The 17,436-nt window shown below is 40.9% G+C and overlaps 1 protein-coding gene across 3 annotated transcripts in view; it reads left to right on the top strand.

The window, feature by feature from the left end:
- C2CD3 (C2 domain containing 3 centriole elongation regulator) overlaps positions 1-17,436 on the top strand; it is a 146,907-nt gene that overhangs the window by 63,651 nt on the left and 65,820 nt on the right. For all 3 annotated transcript variants that reach the window (XM_032426881.1, XM_032426883.1, XM_032426884.1), the window contains exons 18-22: positions 790-973; positions 2,025-2,197; positions 3,748-3,871; positions 14,606-14,874; positions 15,022-15,111. In XM_032426881.1, the coding sequence (XP_032282772.1) occupies positions 790-973; positions 2,025-2,197; positions 3,748-3,871; positions 14,606-14,874; positions 15,022-15,111 (840 nt within the window). The remainder of the gene's footprint in view (positions 1-789; positions 974-2,024; positions 2,198-3,747; positions 3,872-14,605; positions 14,875-15,021; positions 15,112-17,436) is intronic.

Below are 17,436 nucleotides of genomic sequence, written 5' to 3'. Positions count from 1 at the left end.
CATCTCTGAGAGCTAAAACAAGAAAGCAGAGTGTCACTTTGTCCAGGCTCAGCTGGGAATGATCAAGTCAGGTGACTCAAATGTTTTGCCATTCTCAGCATGTCCACAAATAACTGCAAAAGAGCTGCCAGTATTGATTTTTGGGTTTCAAATAAGGGACTTGTATCCAGAATATATAAAAAAAAGTCTTACAAATAATAATAAAAAACAATCTAATTAAAAAATATTCAGAAGATCTAAATAGACATTTTTCCTAAGATATACAAAGGCCAATAAGCACATGAAAAGATAACTCAGCATCATTAGTCATTTGGGAATGAAAACCAAAAGCACCACAAGATACCACTTCTTTTCACCAAGATGGCAATAATTAAAAAGCCAAAAAACAAAAACAAAGAATAGACTAACAGGTGTTGACAAGGATGTGGAGAAATTGCAACCCTTAGATATTGTCCAGCAATAAAGGGATCTCTTTCTTCTGTATTATCATGGAACCTTTGGGGACCATAGCTACTAGGGAAATGGGCCTTGGTAGAAGTAACACAGAAGATAAAAGTTCTGGTTCCAGGTCCATGACCTACTACCTCTAAGACCTTTGGGTTCACTATGTAACCTCAATATGTCTGTATTCTGTCTGTTAAGTAGGAGTAATAATAGTTGCTTTGTTTTCCTCACAGGAGTATTGTGAGGATGAAATTGAATAATACTGGATATTAACATACTATCTGACTACATAGAAAACCCTAAATGTTGTGTTTGATTATTCTGAATTGCTTTTCTTTTCCAAAGGAATCTCTTTGAAGCCTTTCAGATCTGCAACCACACTCTGTGTTCCAGATCCCATCTTTAATAGTGAACACCATCACTCTCTCCTGTTGCCAGCTGAAGTTCCAGTGCAAAGGCTTCTACTGAGTGCCTTCTCTGCACAAGGGCTTGTGCCTGGAGGTGGAGTCCAGTTTGAAGTCTGGTGCAGGTATAATGTGAAACCAATTTTGTGCCTAGAAAGGAAGTACACAATCATAGAGCATGCTTCCCTTGACAGCTTAGGTTGAATTGTAAGGAAGCTAAGCAATCCCTTCTACCCTATTTTATATGATCTGGCTTGTTAGTGACTCTTCTCCAGATTTTGCTGAAATCTGAATTATTAGGCTCTTGGGAGCAGTTGTATCTCATGCTTTTAAGTGCTTGTAACATTTGGAAGTGAAGTTCTATCAGTTTTACCTCCTACTGTTCTTAAATATTCAGTCACCTGTTTTCTCCTATTTACTGCCTTATTTGGTTCAGTCCCTCATCATATCATGCCTAAATTACTGATAGCCTCCTGACTGGTCTTCCCACTTCTAAACTTATTTCTTATAATCCTTTCTTCCCACCACCAGAAGAGTAGCCTTCATAAAATATAAATCCACTCATGTCACAGACTTGACGCAATGCTGCTTTGCGTCCCTACTCCCAAGAAACCAACAAAAATGACAAAGAGCATATAGATATAAAAGACAGAGCATCCAGAACAGAACGAGGGAAAAGTATCATTCACTTGCCAGCAACTTTTCCTAAAAACAGTCAGGTGAATTTAGGTTTGATTTAAAACTGATATAAGAATGGAATATTTTGACAAGAGAAGGAAGTAGAGTAGGTACTAACAGATCCTTTAAATTTGAGGGACTTAGGCCTCAAGCCATAGAAGAGATTGGGACTGCTCCACTTAGAACCACTTTTGCTGCTACAGGATGAATGCTCTCAAAAGTGTCTACTCCCAGAAGTCCAAGTCAGATGCAGATAACTAAACAGAAAGCTTGTAGGAAGCTGGGGTTTGTTCTGAACACAGAGTATAATTTATGGAGTTCCTCCTCCACAGGATGGGCAATAAATCCAGCCAGACACAACCACAACTGTATGCCACAAATACAGAACAACCAGGCTCCAAAGATAGCTTGATACCAAAAGCTGATCCCTCGGGCAAATTGAATCATTCATCCACCTAATTCTTCCAACTGACAGCTTGTGCTTTTTGCGGCTTACAGATACTATTATCCTGACGTGAGAGATCAGGTGGTTGCCAAAGGAACCTTGCCATTATCAAGGATCTGTGCCATGGTAACCATGCAGCACCGTGAGGATGTGGGAATACAGACCTTTAATCTCCCTTTAACCCCCAGGCTTGAGAACAGGAAAGAACTGAGGAACCAGTCATCAGGTAATTGAAGACTGCTTTGTCTCTCCCTTTCGAAATCAGTATACGTAAATATCCCTTTTCTCTGTAAATAGCGAATCTTCATATTTTGAGAGACTTATACCCTTTTAAGAATCTGATGAAAACTATGATCTACCTTCTCTTACAAAAATGAACGTATTGGTGGCGCCTGGGTGGCTCAGTCGTTAAGCGTCTGCCTTCGGCTCAGGTCGTGATCCCAGGGTTCTGGGATCGAGCCCCGCATCGGATTCCCTGCTCCGCGGGAAGCCTGCTTCTCCCTCTCCCACTCCCCCTGCTTGTGTTCCCTCTCTCGCTGTGTCTCTCTCTGTCAAATAAATAAACAAAATCTTTAAAAAAAAAAAATGAACATATTAGTTTACTCTATGCAAATTTTAGAAAATATTTCCATGGACTGTCTGCATAAATGTTGTTTGTCTCATTTCACCTTTAGCTTCAGCAAGCATTTAAGAAGCCTCACAGCATAAGTCCTAAGTGTTATGTAGGTGTATTCAGAGAATTATTACTCCAGGGCAACATGAGCAGATGTGGGATTGGTGGAATACAGTTAGCATGACAGGGAATTCACTGTAAGGGGGGGAAGAGGTTAGGATTTAAAGTTGAAAGGGATTCATTAAAATTTGGAGTTTTGAATTACATCCTAATTGTTTCAGTAGGATTGACCCACCCTCCAGGTACGTCATCAGATAACTAGAATTGGCCTCCTAAATGAAGTTACTGTGCTTGCTTGCTGGAGGGCTTGCTTGCTGGAGGGTATCTGCCAAAGCAAAAGGTTTTATTTTGCCATGATTAAGATTGAGTTATTCCTCCTGACTGTCACTGATCAGCTTGTTCTGTTATTTCTTAAAGCTTTCTCTGAAATGTGATAATAGGAAGGTAGAATTTTTATAAAAGGATGGCATATAAAGGGTGTTTCAGGTGGTGGTGGTAGAAGGGTGATAGAAATATAGGTGTGAAAACCTTTTAAAAGTTTAAAAAAGAAGAAGGGCTGGAGTCCATCTCAATTCTATAAAAATAACTGGGAGTTTAGGGGCTCCTAGGTGACTCAGTCAGTTAAGCATCTGTCTTCAGCTCAGGTCATGATCTTTGGGTCCTGGGATTGAGCCGGGCAGCGGGCTCCCTGCTCAGCAGGGAGTCTGCTTTTCCCTCTCCTTCTGCCACCGCCCCCCACCCCACTCACTCTCTTTTTCTCTCAAATGAATAAATAAAAAATCTTAAAAAAAAACTAAGTGGGAGTTTAAAAAGTCAGAAATTAAGTTCTGCCTCTGATAGTTGTGTGATCTTGGCAAGCAGTTCAGTCTCTGACATAGTTTCTTGGATGTAAAGTGAAAATAGTAACTTTTGTTCTGCCTTTATTAATCCTAAAGTACAATAATATGAAGTGATTCTGGCCGTGGACATTTTGTCTCACTGCTAATGCCCCTTATTATTCATTAGGGTGTTTATCCTCTTCCTCTGACCAGGACTTGGGGTTTGGTAGAACAGAGACTCTTCCAGCTAACCTTTTTATCTTTTTTTCCTTTTGTCCTCATTAGGTTTACTGGATGTGAGCCTAAGGTACAGGCGTACTCCCAGGACAGCAGAGGGAGTTCTTGCTGCCCGAGCTGTCTCTATCTCAGTCCAGATTATCAGAGCCTGTGGTCTGCAAGCGGCAGCCAAGTAAGTCCACCTTAGAAAAGCAGTCCTCATCTTTTTCCACTGCAGTCCATACAGCATATGAGGCTCAGATATGCAAAACTTCCTTGTGTACAATTTCCAGTTTATTAAGCACAGCTTTATTTTTTTCTTTTTCTCTTAAGAAAGCATGTAAGGGCGCCTGGGTGGCTCAGTCGTTAGGCGTCTGCCTTTGGCTCGGGTGGTGATCCCAGGGTCCTGGGATCCAGCCCTGCATCAGGCTCCCTGCTCAGCGGGAGGCCTGCTTCTCCCTTTCCCCCTCCCCCTGCTGTGTTCCTTCTCTTGCTTTGTCTCTCTCTGTCAAATAAATAAATAAAATCTTTAAAAAAAAAAAAAAGAAAGCATGTAAGACTATACATGAGTAAATCACTTGCAAACTTTACTACTTCAACTGTTATTAGCAACTTTGCTCCTTGCTCTTATCCTCTATTCTACTTAACCACTCATTTACACAGGCAGACCCTATACCTCAAACTAAGCCAGGACCAATCACTACAACTCTTCTGTAATCCCATATTCAGTCTGTGAATACCACCTCCCATTTTTCTAGCTTGTTCCCCTTCGGTCTGTTCTCAACACGGAAACCAGTGATCCTATGAAAACTTAAGTCAGACCTTGACACACCTCTACTTAAAACCCATCAGTGACTTTTCATCTCATTCAAAGTAAAAGTCAAACTACTAGAAATGGCTATGAGACCCCACATGATCTGGCTCCTTATTATCTTTATGACTTATCTTCTGCTCGTCTCCCCTCTGCTTACTCTACTCCAACCAGTGGCCTTATTGCTTCTGAACACACCAAGCTCATTCCCCTCAGGGAATTTGTCTTGCTGTTTTTTCTGCCTGGGACACTGTTGTTATATATGAACAGCATGGCCCTCTTTTTTTTTTTTTTAAGATTTTTATTTATTTATTTATTTGTCAGAGAGAGAGAGAGTACAAGCAGGGTGAGTGGCAGGCAGGGGCAGAGGGAGAAGCAGGCTCCCTGCTGAGCAAGAAGCCCAATGCGGGACTTGATCTCAGTACCTGGGGATCATGACCTGAGCCAAAGGCAGATGCTCAGCTGAATGAGCCACCCAGGCATCCCAGCATGGCCCTCTCTTATCTCCTTTAGGCTTTTGTTCATACTTCTCTCTACCTTGAATGTTCATCCTTTTGTCCACTAAACAAACTCCTATCTTCTTTTGACTTGGCAGCTTCTTTGCGGCCTTCCTTTATTTCTTCCTACATGTGGACACAAGTGGCACTTTGTCCTTTGTCTTCTATTTATTTCTTTTTGAGGATTTTATTTATTTATTCATTCATTTATTTATTTATTTGGGAGACCACACAAGCAAGGGGAGCAACAGAGGGAGAGAGAGAAGTAGGCTCCTTTCTGAGCAAGGAGTCCAATGTGGGGCTCAGTTCCAGGACCCTGGGATCATGACCTGGGCCAAAGGCAGACAACCAACCAACTGAGCCACCCAGGTGGCCCTCTCCTTTGTCATTTAGCACCTTGGTTGTAGCCCGTATTACTCAGTTTCAGTGATTTGTATACATGAGTTTCCCCCGCTTTGCTGTGAGTTCGTCTAGTCACTGTCTGAACTCCTCTCTGCCCCCTGCTACCACATAGCTTAATTCTAGCACATAATAGGTGCCCAGTAAGAAAGAGAACTAAGTCATGCTTCTACTATAGACTAGTTCACTTTGGACACAAGTTCAAGAAAGAAGCAGGTAAGTGTTCCATAACTTTTTCCCTTATTGTAAATTAGAGTCAGATCATTTACCTTTAACTTCACAGTCTGTAAATAACTAACTGAATTACTGCCATGTGAGATCTGACACTAAAGCAGTTGGTAAAAATGTTCAGCCTGGTTAATATTTTTCGTCACTAAATTCTCCAAATGTACTTCTAGTGATTGCTGGAATCACTGTTAAGCAATCACTCCAGTGATTGCTGGAATGTTCATTTTGGTGTAAGTTTTACCAGGGCAGTTTTTTAATCATGTCATTCCCTCACATTAAAACTTTTGATGGTTTCCCATTGTCAGTAGCAGTGGTCTAATTTTAATCGTGCATTCCTATTAACAAAAAATAAAAGTTTAAGGGCGCCTGGGTGGCTCAGTCACTAAGCGTCTGCCTTCGGCTCAGGTCATGATCCCAGTGTCCTGGGATTGAGCCCCGCATTGGGCTCCCTGCTCGGTGGGAGGCCTGCTTCTCCCTCTCCCACTCCCCCTGCTTGTGTTCCCTCTCTCGCTGTCTCTCACTGTCAAATAAATAAATAAAATCTTTTAAAAAAGAAAAAACAGAAAAAGAAAAGTTTAGCATACCCTCCGAATAGCTATATACTTTTCGTGTGTAAATCATCTTCATATACTACTATTTATTAAATACATTATAAAATATACAATGGCATATACAAAACTTTAACATATGAGATAACAAATACAGAAATTCTAATGTTTTCTTCCTATGCCCAAGTAGTTTCTCCTATATATAAACCCCGTAGGTTGTACACACTCTACTTTAGGGACTACTGGTTCACAGGATAAGCTCTAATCTGCTCAACTTGGCATTCAGAGCCCTTCTTAATCTCAGTCTTGAAAGAAGAGCAGGAATGCCCAAGAGAGCTGAAAACTATTCTGTTCACAGGGACGAACACATGCAAAGGCACGGAGGCGTGAAACTTATGTCTGTGGAGTACTTGTTCTATGTAAGACCTAGCCAGGGTCAGAATCTGCAAATTAACCACGATTTAATTGGCAGAGAAGGACTTGGAGTTCAGATACTCAGTAGCTCTCTCATAGATAAGAAGCTCAGTAGTCCCTCTCCAGATCATAAAAAAAAGTCAGATCAGGTGGCAGGCAGTTTGTTGTTAACCTGCATTTGGTCTGTGTTACTGTTTCAAGAAGGAAGGGTGAGAAGCCAGGCCAGTTCTAACACTACATTCTTCTGGGGCAGTCCTACAGAATATGAGACAGACAAGGTATAATGGAAACAGATTGCACTAGAAATTGGACCCCTTGGCTTCTAGTCCCATCTCCCACTAGCTGTGCGTGATCTTGGGCTAGTTTCTTTACTTCTCTGGGTCTAAGTTTCTTCATCTGAAAAATGAAAATTATGAACACCTCTCCTGATTTTATAAGGATCAGTATAAGAATTAACAAATATGAAGTCACTTTATAAATTAAGGATCAGTATAAGAATTAACAAATATGAAGTGACTATAAATTACTAACTACTATACAAATGATTAGTTCCATTTGTATAGATAATTAACATTACCCTTATTATTAGCCAGCAAAATATAATAAAATCAGAAATAATAATACAACAAATTTGTTGTAGACAAATTGTGTAGACATATACCAGTCTACTATTAGTGATCATTTTAGGTTAATTTCATTAGAAATGAAAATGCAATAAGCATATAACTATGCATACATCTTTAGTATTTGTTGTATCCTCATGCTGTCCTCATTTTAGCAAAGAGGACAATGAAACTTGGAAGAGTTTGAATAACTTGTCCAAGGTCACACATTTAATTGAATGATAGAGCCAAGATTAAAACCCAGATCTGTATAACTCCCATTACTACCCTCTACTAATGTATTCCAAGTACAATAAAGAAGAAACCCGTCTAAATGCTTTGTGGCTATCAGGAAGTGCTTCAAAAAGAGGTGACCTCTCTGGGGTGCCTAAGTTGGTAGAGCATGCAACTCTTGATGACAGGGTCATGAGTTCAAGCCCTACGTTGGGTGTAGACCTTACTTTATTTTTATTTATTTATTTTTTAATTTTATTATGTTATGTTAGTCACCATACAATACATCATTGGTTTTTGATGTGGTGATCCACGATCCATTGTTTTCGTATAACACCCAGTGCTCCATGCAGTACGTGCCCTCCTTAATACCCATCACCGGGCTAACCAATCCCCCCTCTCCCCTCCCTCTAAAACCCTGTTTGTTTCTCAGTCCATAGTCTCTCATGGTTCATCTCTCCCTCCAATTCCACCCCCCATTCTTCCCTTCCTTCTCCTAATGTCCTCCATGCTATTCCTTATGTTCCACAAATAAGTGAAACCATATAATTGACTTTCTTTGCTTGACTTATTTCACTTAGCATAATCTCTCCAGTCCCATCCCAACTTTTGTTGATGTAAAAGTTGGGTATTCATCCTTACTGATGGCTGAGTAATATTCCATTGTATACATGGACCACATCTTCTTTATCCATTCATCTGTTGAAGAGCATCTCGGCTCTTTCCACAGTTTGGCTATTGCGGACATTGCTGCTATGAACATTGGGGTGCATATGGCCCTTCTTTTCACTACATCTGTGTCTTTGGGGTAAATACCCAGTAGTGCAATTGCTGGGTCATAGGGTAGCTCTATTTTTAAATTTTTGAGGAACCTCCACACCGCTTTCCAAAGTGGCTGTACCAACTTGCATTCCCACCAACAGTGTAAGAGGGTTCCCCTTTCTCCACAACCTCTCCAACATTTGTTGTTTCTTTCCCTGTCCATTTTTGCCATTCTAACTGCTGTGAGGTGGTATCTCAATGTGGTTTTGATTTGGATTTCCCTGATGGCTAATGATGATGAACATTTTTTCATGTGTCTATTAACCATTTGGTTTTTTTTTTTGTTTTTTGTTTTTTTTTTTGTCTATTAACCATTTGTATGTCTTCTTCAGAGAAGTGTCTTTTCATATCTTCTGCCCACTTTTTGACTTGATTATTTGTTTTTTGGGTGTTGAGTTTGAGAAGTTCTTTATAGATCTTGGATACCAACCCTTTATCTGTAGTGTCATTTGCAAATATCTTCTCCCATTCTGTGGGTTGCCTCTTTGTTTTGCTGACTGTTTCCTTTGCTGTGCAGAAGCTTTTTATCTTGATGAAGTCCCAAAAGTTCATTTTTGCTTTTGTTTCACTAGGTTTTGGAGATGTATCTTGAAAGAAGTTGCTGTGGGTGATGTGTTCTCCTCTAGGATTTTGATGGATTCCTGTCTCACATTGAGGTCTTTCATCCACTTTGAGTTTATCTTTGTGAATGGTGTTAGAGAATGGTCGAGTTTCATTCTTCTGCATGTGGCTGTCTAATTTTCCCAGCACCATTTATTGAAGAGACTGTCTTTTTTCCATTGCATGTTTTTTCCTGCTTTGTCAAAGATTATTTGACCATAGAGTTGAGGGTCCATATCTGGGCTCTCTAATCTGTTCCATTGGTCTATATGTCTGTTTTTGTGCCAGTACCATGCTGTCTTGGTGATCACAGCCTTGTAATATAGCTTGAAATTGGGCAACGTGATGCCCCCAGCTTTGTTTTTCTTTTTCAACATTTCCTTGGCGATTCGGGGTCTTTTCTGATTCCATCAAAATTTTAGGATTGTTTGTTCCAGCACTTTGAAAAATGTCATTGGAATTTTGATCAGGATGGCATTGAAGGTATAGATTACTCTGGGTAGCATAGACATTTTAACAATGTTTATTCTTCCGATCCATGAGCATGGAATATTTTTCCATCTTTTTGTGTCTTCTTCAGTTTCTTTCATGAGTGTTTTGTAGTTCCTAGAGTATAGATCCTTTACCTCTTTGGTTAGGTTTATTCCGAGGTATCTTACGGTTTTTGGTGCTATTGGAATCGTTTCTCTAATTTCTCTTTCTACAGTTGCATTGTTAGTGTATAAGAAAGCAACTGATTTCTGTGCATTGATTTTGTATCCTGCCACATTACTGAATTGCTGGATGAGTTCTAGTAATTTGGGGGTGAAGTCTTTTGGGTTTTCCACATAAAGTATCATGTTGTCTGCGAAAAGAGAGAGTTTGACTTCTTCTTTGCCAATTTGAATACCTTTTATTTCTTTTTGTTGTCTGATTGCTGTTGCTAGGACTTCTAGTACTATGTTGAACAATAGTGGCGAGAGTGGGCATCCTTGACGTGTTCCTGATCTTAAGGGAAAGGCTCTCAGCTTTTCCCCATTGAGGGTGATATTCACTGTGGATTTTTCATAGATGGATTTTATGAACTTGAGGAATGTTCCCTCTATCCCTATATTCTGAAGAGTTTTAATCAGGAAAGGATGTTGTATTTTGTCAAGTGCTTTTTCTGCATCAATTGAGAGGACCATATGGTTCTTCTCCCTCCTCTTATTAATGTGTTCTATCACATTGATTGATTTGCGAATGTTGAACCACCCTTGCATCCCAGGGATAAATCCCACTTGGTCATGATGGATGATCCTTTTAATGTATTGTCGGATCCTATTAGCTAGGATTTTGTTGAGGATTTTGGAATCCATATTCATCAGGGATATCGGTCTGAAATTCTCCTTTTTGATGGGGTCTTTGCCTGGTTTGGGGATTAAGGTAATGCTGGCCTCACAGAATGAGTTTGGAAGTTTTCCTTCTGTTTCTATTTTTTGAAACAACTTCAGTAGAATAGGTATTATTTCTTCTTTGAATGTTTGGTAGAATTCCCCAGGGAATCCACCAGGCCCTGGACTCTTGTTTTTTTTGGGGGGGGAGGTTTTTGCTCACTGTTTCAATCTCATTACTGGTTATTGGCGTATTCAGGTTGTCAGTTTCTTCCTGTTTCAGTCTTGGCAGCTTATAGGTTTCCAGGAAGCCCTCCATTTAATCCAGATTGCTCAGTTTATTGGCATATAGTTGTTGATAATAATTTCTAATAATTGTTTCTATTTCCTTGGTGTTAGTCGTGATCTCTCCCCTTTCATTCATAATTTTATTAATTTGGGTCCTTTCTCTTCTTTTGGTAAGTCTGGCCAGTGGTTTATCGATCTTATTAATTCTTTCAAAGAACCAACTTCTAGTTTCGTTGATCTGATTTACTGTGTTTCGGGTTTCTAATTCATTGATCTCTACTCTAATTTTAATTATTTCTCTTCTAATGCGTGGCTTAGGCATCGTTTGTTGCTTTTTCTCTAGTTCTTTAAGGTGTAGAGTTAGTGGGTGAATTCGAGATTTTTCTATTTTTTTGAGTGAGGCTTGGATGGCTATGTATTTCCCCCTTAGGACCGTCTTTGCAGTATCCCATAGGGTTTGGACCGATGTGTTTTCGTTCTCATTGATTTCCATGAATTGTTTAAGTTCTTTGATTTCCTGGTTGACCCAAACATTCTTGAGCAGAGTGGTCTTTAGCTTCCAAGTGTTTGAATTTCTTCCACATTTTTTCTTGTGATTGAGTTCCAGTTTTAGAGCATTGTGGTCTGAGAATATGCAGGGAATAATCTCAATCTTTTGGTATCGGTTGAGACCTGATTTGTGACCCAGTATGTGGTCTATTCTGGAGAAAGTTCCATGTGCGCTTGAGAAGAATGAGTATTCTGTTGTTTTAGGGTGGAATGTTCTGTAAATATCTATGAGGTCCATCTGGTCCAATGTATCATTCAAAGCTCTTGTTTCCTTGTTGATTTTCTGCTTAGATGATCTGTCCATTGCTGCAAGTGGAGTATTGAGGTCTCCTACAATTAACATATTGTTATCAATATGACTCTTTATTTTGGTTAACAGTTGGCTTATGTAGATGGCTGCTCCCATGTTGGGGGCATAGATATTTACAATTGTTAGATCTTCTTGTTGGATAGACCCTTTAAGAATGATATAGTGTCCTTCTGTGTCTCTTATTACAGACTTTAGTTTAAAATCTAATTTGTCTGATATAAGAATTGCTACCCCAGCTTTCTTTTGAGGTCCGCTGGCATGGAAGATGGATCTCCATCCCTTCACTTTCAGTCTGGATGTATCTTTAGGTTCAAAATGAGTCTCTTGTAGACAGCATATGGGTGGGTCCTGTGTTTTTATCCAATCTGCAACCCTGTGCCGTTTTATGGGAGCGTTTAGGCCATTCACGTTGAGAGTGATTATTGAAAGATATGAATTAATTGTCATCGTGTTGCCTGTGAAGACGTTGTTTTTATAGATTGTCCCTGTAAATTTCTGTTGTCTATCACTCTTGGGGTCTTTCTCCTTTTATAGAACCCCCCTTAATATTTCTTGCAGGGCCGGCTTAGTGGTCACATATTCTTTCAGTTTCTGCCAGTCGTGGAAGCTCTGTATCTCTCCATCCATTCTAAAGGAAAGCCTTGCCAGATAAAGTATTCTTGGCTGCATGTTCTTCTCATTTAGTACCCTGAATATGTCTTGGCAGGCCTTTCTGGCTTGCCAGGTCTCTGTGGATAGGTCTGACGTTATTCTGATGTTCCTCCCTCTGTACATAAGGAATCTCTTCCCCCTAACTGCCCTTAAGATGGTTTCCTTGGTTCTAAGATTTGCAAGTTTTACTATTACATGCCAGGGTGTTGGCCTGTTTTCCTTGATCTTAGGAGGGGTCCTCTCTGCCTCTAGGACTCGAATGTTTGTTTCATTCCCCAGATTAGGGAAGTTCTCAGCTACGATTTGCTCAAATACATCTTCTAGTCCTCTCTCTCTCTCCACTCCCTCCGGGATTCCAATTATTCTGACGTTGGAACGCTTCATGGTGTCACTTATTTCTCTGATTCTATTTTCATGGATTCTGAGTTGTTTTTCCCTGGCCTCCTTTTTTCACTTTTTATCTATTATATTGTCTTCCAGGCCGCTTATTCACTCTTCTGCCTCAGTTACCCTAGCTGTTAGATTATCTAGATTGGATTGGATCTCATTGATAGCATTTTTAAGTTCTGCCAATTCACCTTTTATTTCTGCCCTTAGAGACTCTATGTTGCCATTAATTGATTTCTCCATTCTAGCCATTGTCTTCACAGTTGCTAGCCTGAATTCCATCTCCGACATCTTGGTTATATCTGCAGCCATTTGTAAATCTGCAGCATAAGTCATAATCTCTGAGTCTTTTCTATTTTGGGGGCTCCTCCTCCTAGTCATTCTGTTGATGGGTGTTTGAGGGAATGTATAGAGTCCAAATTATTGACCAGAACCCAAGCAAGATGCACCTGTTTTCTTGGGACCTTAGGGTTGCTGGCCTCTTGTTTTCCCAGCCTGTCTTCTGGGGGAGGGGCCTGCCGGGCTGTTACTCGGGCAACCCTGTTTGGGCGGTGTTGCCCTGCCCCCCTGTGGCCGGGGATGGGCTCAGCCGGAATCAGTCTTTGGGGCTTTTGTTCTCTGGCGACTTTCCCTGGTGGCTTTCCAAGTCTCTTCCTCGAGTCAGAGCAGAAGAGACCGTTTCCAACCCTCTGCCTCATAGCAGAGAGATTGCAGTCTGTTCTTCAGTGAGCTCTCCAGGCCACACTGTCTCCGTTTCTGTCTGTGCTGCTATAAACTGCAGCGTCCTGGGTTGTGCACCCCTCCGCAGCGCTCCCAGTCCTGCCTCCAGGTCGGGCGCGTCTCTGCCCTTTGTGCTTCTAAAACCGCCAGCCGCTCCTAGTTCGTGCGCCCGACCCTGCCGCTCCGGGTTTCGCCCCGGGGTCTGCCCTAAAGTCCTTTCCCCACCGCTACTGGTCTGCAAGTCTGTGCCCGTCCCCAGCGCTAGCAGCGCTCGAGGCTGTAGCTCACCGGCGGTGTAGGATCCCCACGTCCAGGCACCCTCCCGCTGTCCTTTATCCTCCGATATCTGCCCGCGGAATCACGGCTCCCTGCTTCGTACCTCAAAACCAACCGCCTGCGATATTCTGTTTGTAGAGATCCAGATCTTCTTACATCTCAGGCTGGTTTCGTGGGTGCTCAGAGTGGTCTGGTAGATATCCAGCTCAATTCCAGGGGCCAGTTGAAATAGGGTCACCTACTCCTCCGCTGTCTTTCCCCCCGAAACTAGACCTTACTTAAAAAAAAAAAAAGTATATAGAAAGAGGTGACCTCTTTGCCTAAATGTCAATTTTATACCTTGGGGAAGTTGGGATAAGGGAGTTTGTCTCATACTATACCCACACACGGAAGACTTGACAACTCTTGGTGAGTATCAGTTAAAGATGGATAAGCTCTGTCTGTGTGTTGTGGTACACCTCTACTGAGAAAAACAGCCCCAGAGACATCTGGGAACTGATCTGACACTTGTAGCTGGGCTTGGTGTTTTCATGCTGAGCATGAACAATCTCACAGAACACCAACATCAGACGAGGCTGCTTTGCAACCATGATGAAGTGAGCCAAAAATAAAGTTACTCTGTAATCTTGTCTAGATACAAACCAAAACGAGGTCATTATGAAAATCACAAAAGTACCTAACATCCCCCCTATCCTGGCTAAAGTGAGTGACCGCTGCTACTTTACCATTACAGCCTTAGCCTTAGTCTAGTCTTCCCTCCTCCCTAGGTAAGATTCATTAGAACAGCAATCCAGAGCAAAGCCCCACTTCCTTGAACAACCTCCAAATCAGCCAATGAGTTTAGTGCTATATAAGTCCTTTCTAATACCTTTTTACTAAAATTCCCCATGATTCCCCTTGGTGTATGTTCTTTCTCATCATAATGAACAGTAAAACCAACATGTTCAACTACCATTGCTCCCTGGTAGTCTTTGGCTGAAGGTCATTGACAGGAAAATGGAGTGTCCTTGGAATGTCACTCTAGTAAACAGGTGAATGTTGTCTTCACCCACCCCATACACATACACTATGATATTTAGATTACTAAGAAAGCATATTGTGGCTCTGCCCAAAGCCTAGATAGGAATTATATGGTCAGTTAGTGTTCTTGGTGGCCTCATGGAATGGTGCGGATGTTTTCTAGGCAGTCCGGCTGACTTTTGATACTACCATCTCATTCCCATCCTTCTCCCCTTACAGGGCTCTGGCCGAGCAGGAACCCGCTCTACAGTTCAGTGCCACAGTCGGGGTCAATGCCTTTGTCACCACTCATCTCTCCTTCCTGCCCAAAGGAGAACAGCGCCGAACCCGCCCTGTAGCCTGCTCCTTCTGTCCTGAGTTCTCCCACCACGTTGAGTTTCCATGTAACTTGGTGACTCAGCACTGCAGTGGAGAGGCCTGTTTCCTGGCAGAACTGTTGGAATTTGCAGAGGTCACTTTTGCTATTTATCATGAAGATACCAAGTCAGGTGAGCACCAAATGACTAATCACATTCAGAATTAAAAGGGACTTTGTTTTGAATGGTATAGCTCTTCCTAGAAAATGCATGTTGAAATATTTAGCCCTTTGGTCAGTAAAGCACTAAATAATTTCTCTTTTTTGTTTGATTTGACAGGCAGTGATATAACCAGTATTCAGTCATTCAGAGATTATCTGCTTGGAGTAGTAAAGGTTCCAACAAAAGAGCTGCTGGTCAAGAGATCTGGTAAGGGTCCTGGATAATCACTTTCTAATTCTACCCCTTCTCATTTACTTTCCTATAAGAGATCATCTTGCATGGCTCCCTGTAAGGTATGCAGAGGAAAACATGACCCCTAACAAATGCTTTTGAATTCTCCCAGGTACCTTAAAAGTTCTCTGAAAAGTATTTTAAGTCCCCTCCTAATCATTTCAAAAGTCTTCTAACAGTAAAGTAGCTCAAAGCTTTGTAACTGTCGTCTTACTCCAGGAAAGATGATGATAATGGTGATACTACAAATAATAAATATGGTGATACCCATTACATTATATAACATTTTGTGAAATATTTCCTCAGATATTGTGTGAGCCTCATTATAACCCTGCTTGGTGGGGACACAGGATCTTACTATTTTTATTTTGTAGATGAGGAAATTTAGGCTCACAAAGTTTAAGTGATTTACCAAAACCACCCAGCTAGTGAGTGGCAGTACTAGAAATCAAGTTCAGATTCACCTATTCTTCTTCACTGTACCCTCCTCTCTCACTGAAGAAGGAATAAAGATAGGAGGTAACAACCCAAAAGAAGACAGCCACCAAGGCAGTCTGGAAATAATGGTCCTGTCCTACTTACTGCTAGCTCAGGGACCTTGACTCTCCTGAGCCTCAGTTTTCTTATCTCATGAATGGAGACAGTTAATCCTGACAAGACTACAAAGTAGGAGCTGATGAAATCAGATTTATAAAGTACCTGACACAGTGTAGGCCCTCAGTAAATGTCAGCTTTCCTTCTCTTGCCCATCATCCTCCCTAGGATTGTGTAATCTAATTTCCAGAATTCTGTCACACATCTCCCAAGTTTAATTGTGAATTAAAATTTGAGCAGTACTCTCTAAAAGGTACTCTGTATGCCTGCCAGAGAAAAGTCTGTACAACTTGGTATATTGGGTTTGTCACTTAATGTCATTTATTTGTACAATGTGATAGCTATAATAATCTGGGCAGGTCTCTGAGCTTCCATTTTGTCATCTGTAAAATAGGGATTATTATCCCAGTTATCAGGAGAATTAAGTGAAGTAATATATATGAAGCACTAAGAGTATATCTGACACACAATGGATACTCAGTAAAGAGTAGCTGTTATTATTTTGAAATCTAGTGCCTGGTCCTTGGTGTATGTTTACTAAGTGGCAGTTCCTTCAGTGGAAGACTTAGGACTAGACCCTAGATCTCCTGACCCATGCCTTTTCCACTGTATTTATAGCACTTTAATAACATTTCACTTTTTTTTCCTAAGTGATATATATGTTTTAATGGGTTCAAGTGGAATGAATTAGGATGTAGGCAAGTTTTATTTCCTCTCATTGTATTCCTCCTCTTCTCCATCACTCGTGTACACAGTACTGAATTGTACATTCTTAGATTCAGGAGGGCCTTTAGAGGCCTAATTTCCTCATTTTGCTGATGAAAAAACTGAGGGTTGGAGAAGTGAATTGGTACATGGATCATATGAGGCAAGTATTTTTTTTTTTAGCATACAGTGTTATATTAGTTTCAGGTGTACAATATAGTGATTCAGCAATTCAGTACATCACCCCATGCTCATCACAAGTGCACTCTTTAATCCCCATCACCTATTTCACCCATCCCCCCACTGGCCTTCCCTCTGGTAACCATCAGTTTGTTCTTTCTAATTAAGAATTTGTTTCTTGGGGCGCCTGGGTGGCTCAGTCGTTAAGCGTCTGCCTTCAGCTCAGGTCATGATCCCAGTGTCCTGGGATCGAGCCCCACACCGCATTGGGTTCCCTGCTCCGCGGGAGGCCTGCTTCTCCCTCTCCCACTCCCCCTGCTTGTGTTCCCTCTCTCACTGTGTCTCTCTCTGTTAAATAAATAAATAAAATCTTCAAAAAAAATTAAAAAAAAAAAAAGAATATTTTTCTTGATTTGTCTTCTCCCTCTTTTTTTCCCCTTTGCTCATTTAGTTTTTTAAATTCCACATATGAGTGAAATCATATGGTATTTGTCTTTCTCTGACTTATTTCCTTTAGCAGTATACTTTCTAGCTCCATCCATGTCACTGCAAATGGGAAGATTTTATTCTTTTTATGGCTGAACAATATCCCATTGTGTATATATACCACATGTTTTAAGTTTTTATTTTAGTTCTATAGTTAACATACAGTATTATATTAGTTTCTGGTGTACAATATAATAATTAAACAATTCCATACATCACCCTCTGCTCATAATTACAAGTACACTCCTTAATCCCCACCACCTATTTAACCCATCCCTCCTACAACCCTCCCCTCTGGTAACCATCTCTTTGTTCTGTATAGTTAAGAGTCTGTTT

Source organism: Phoca vitulina, unplaced genomic scaffold (assembly GCF_004348235.1).
Source record: "Phoca vitulina isolate PV1807 unplaced genomic scaffold, GSC_HSeal_1.0 scaffold36, whole genome shotgun sequence".
Lineage (NCBI taxonomy): Eukaryota > Metazoa > Chordata > Mammalia > Carnivora > Phocidae > Phoca > Phoca vitulina.
This window is presented reverse-complemented; position numbering and strand designations above follow the sequence as displayed.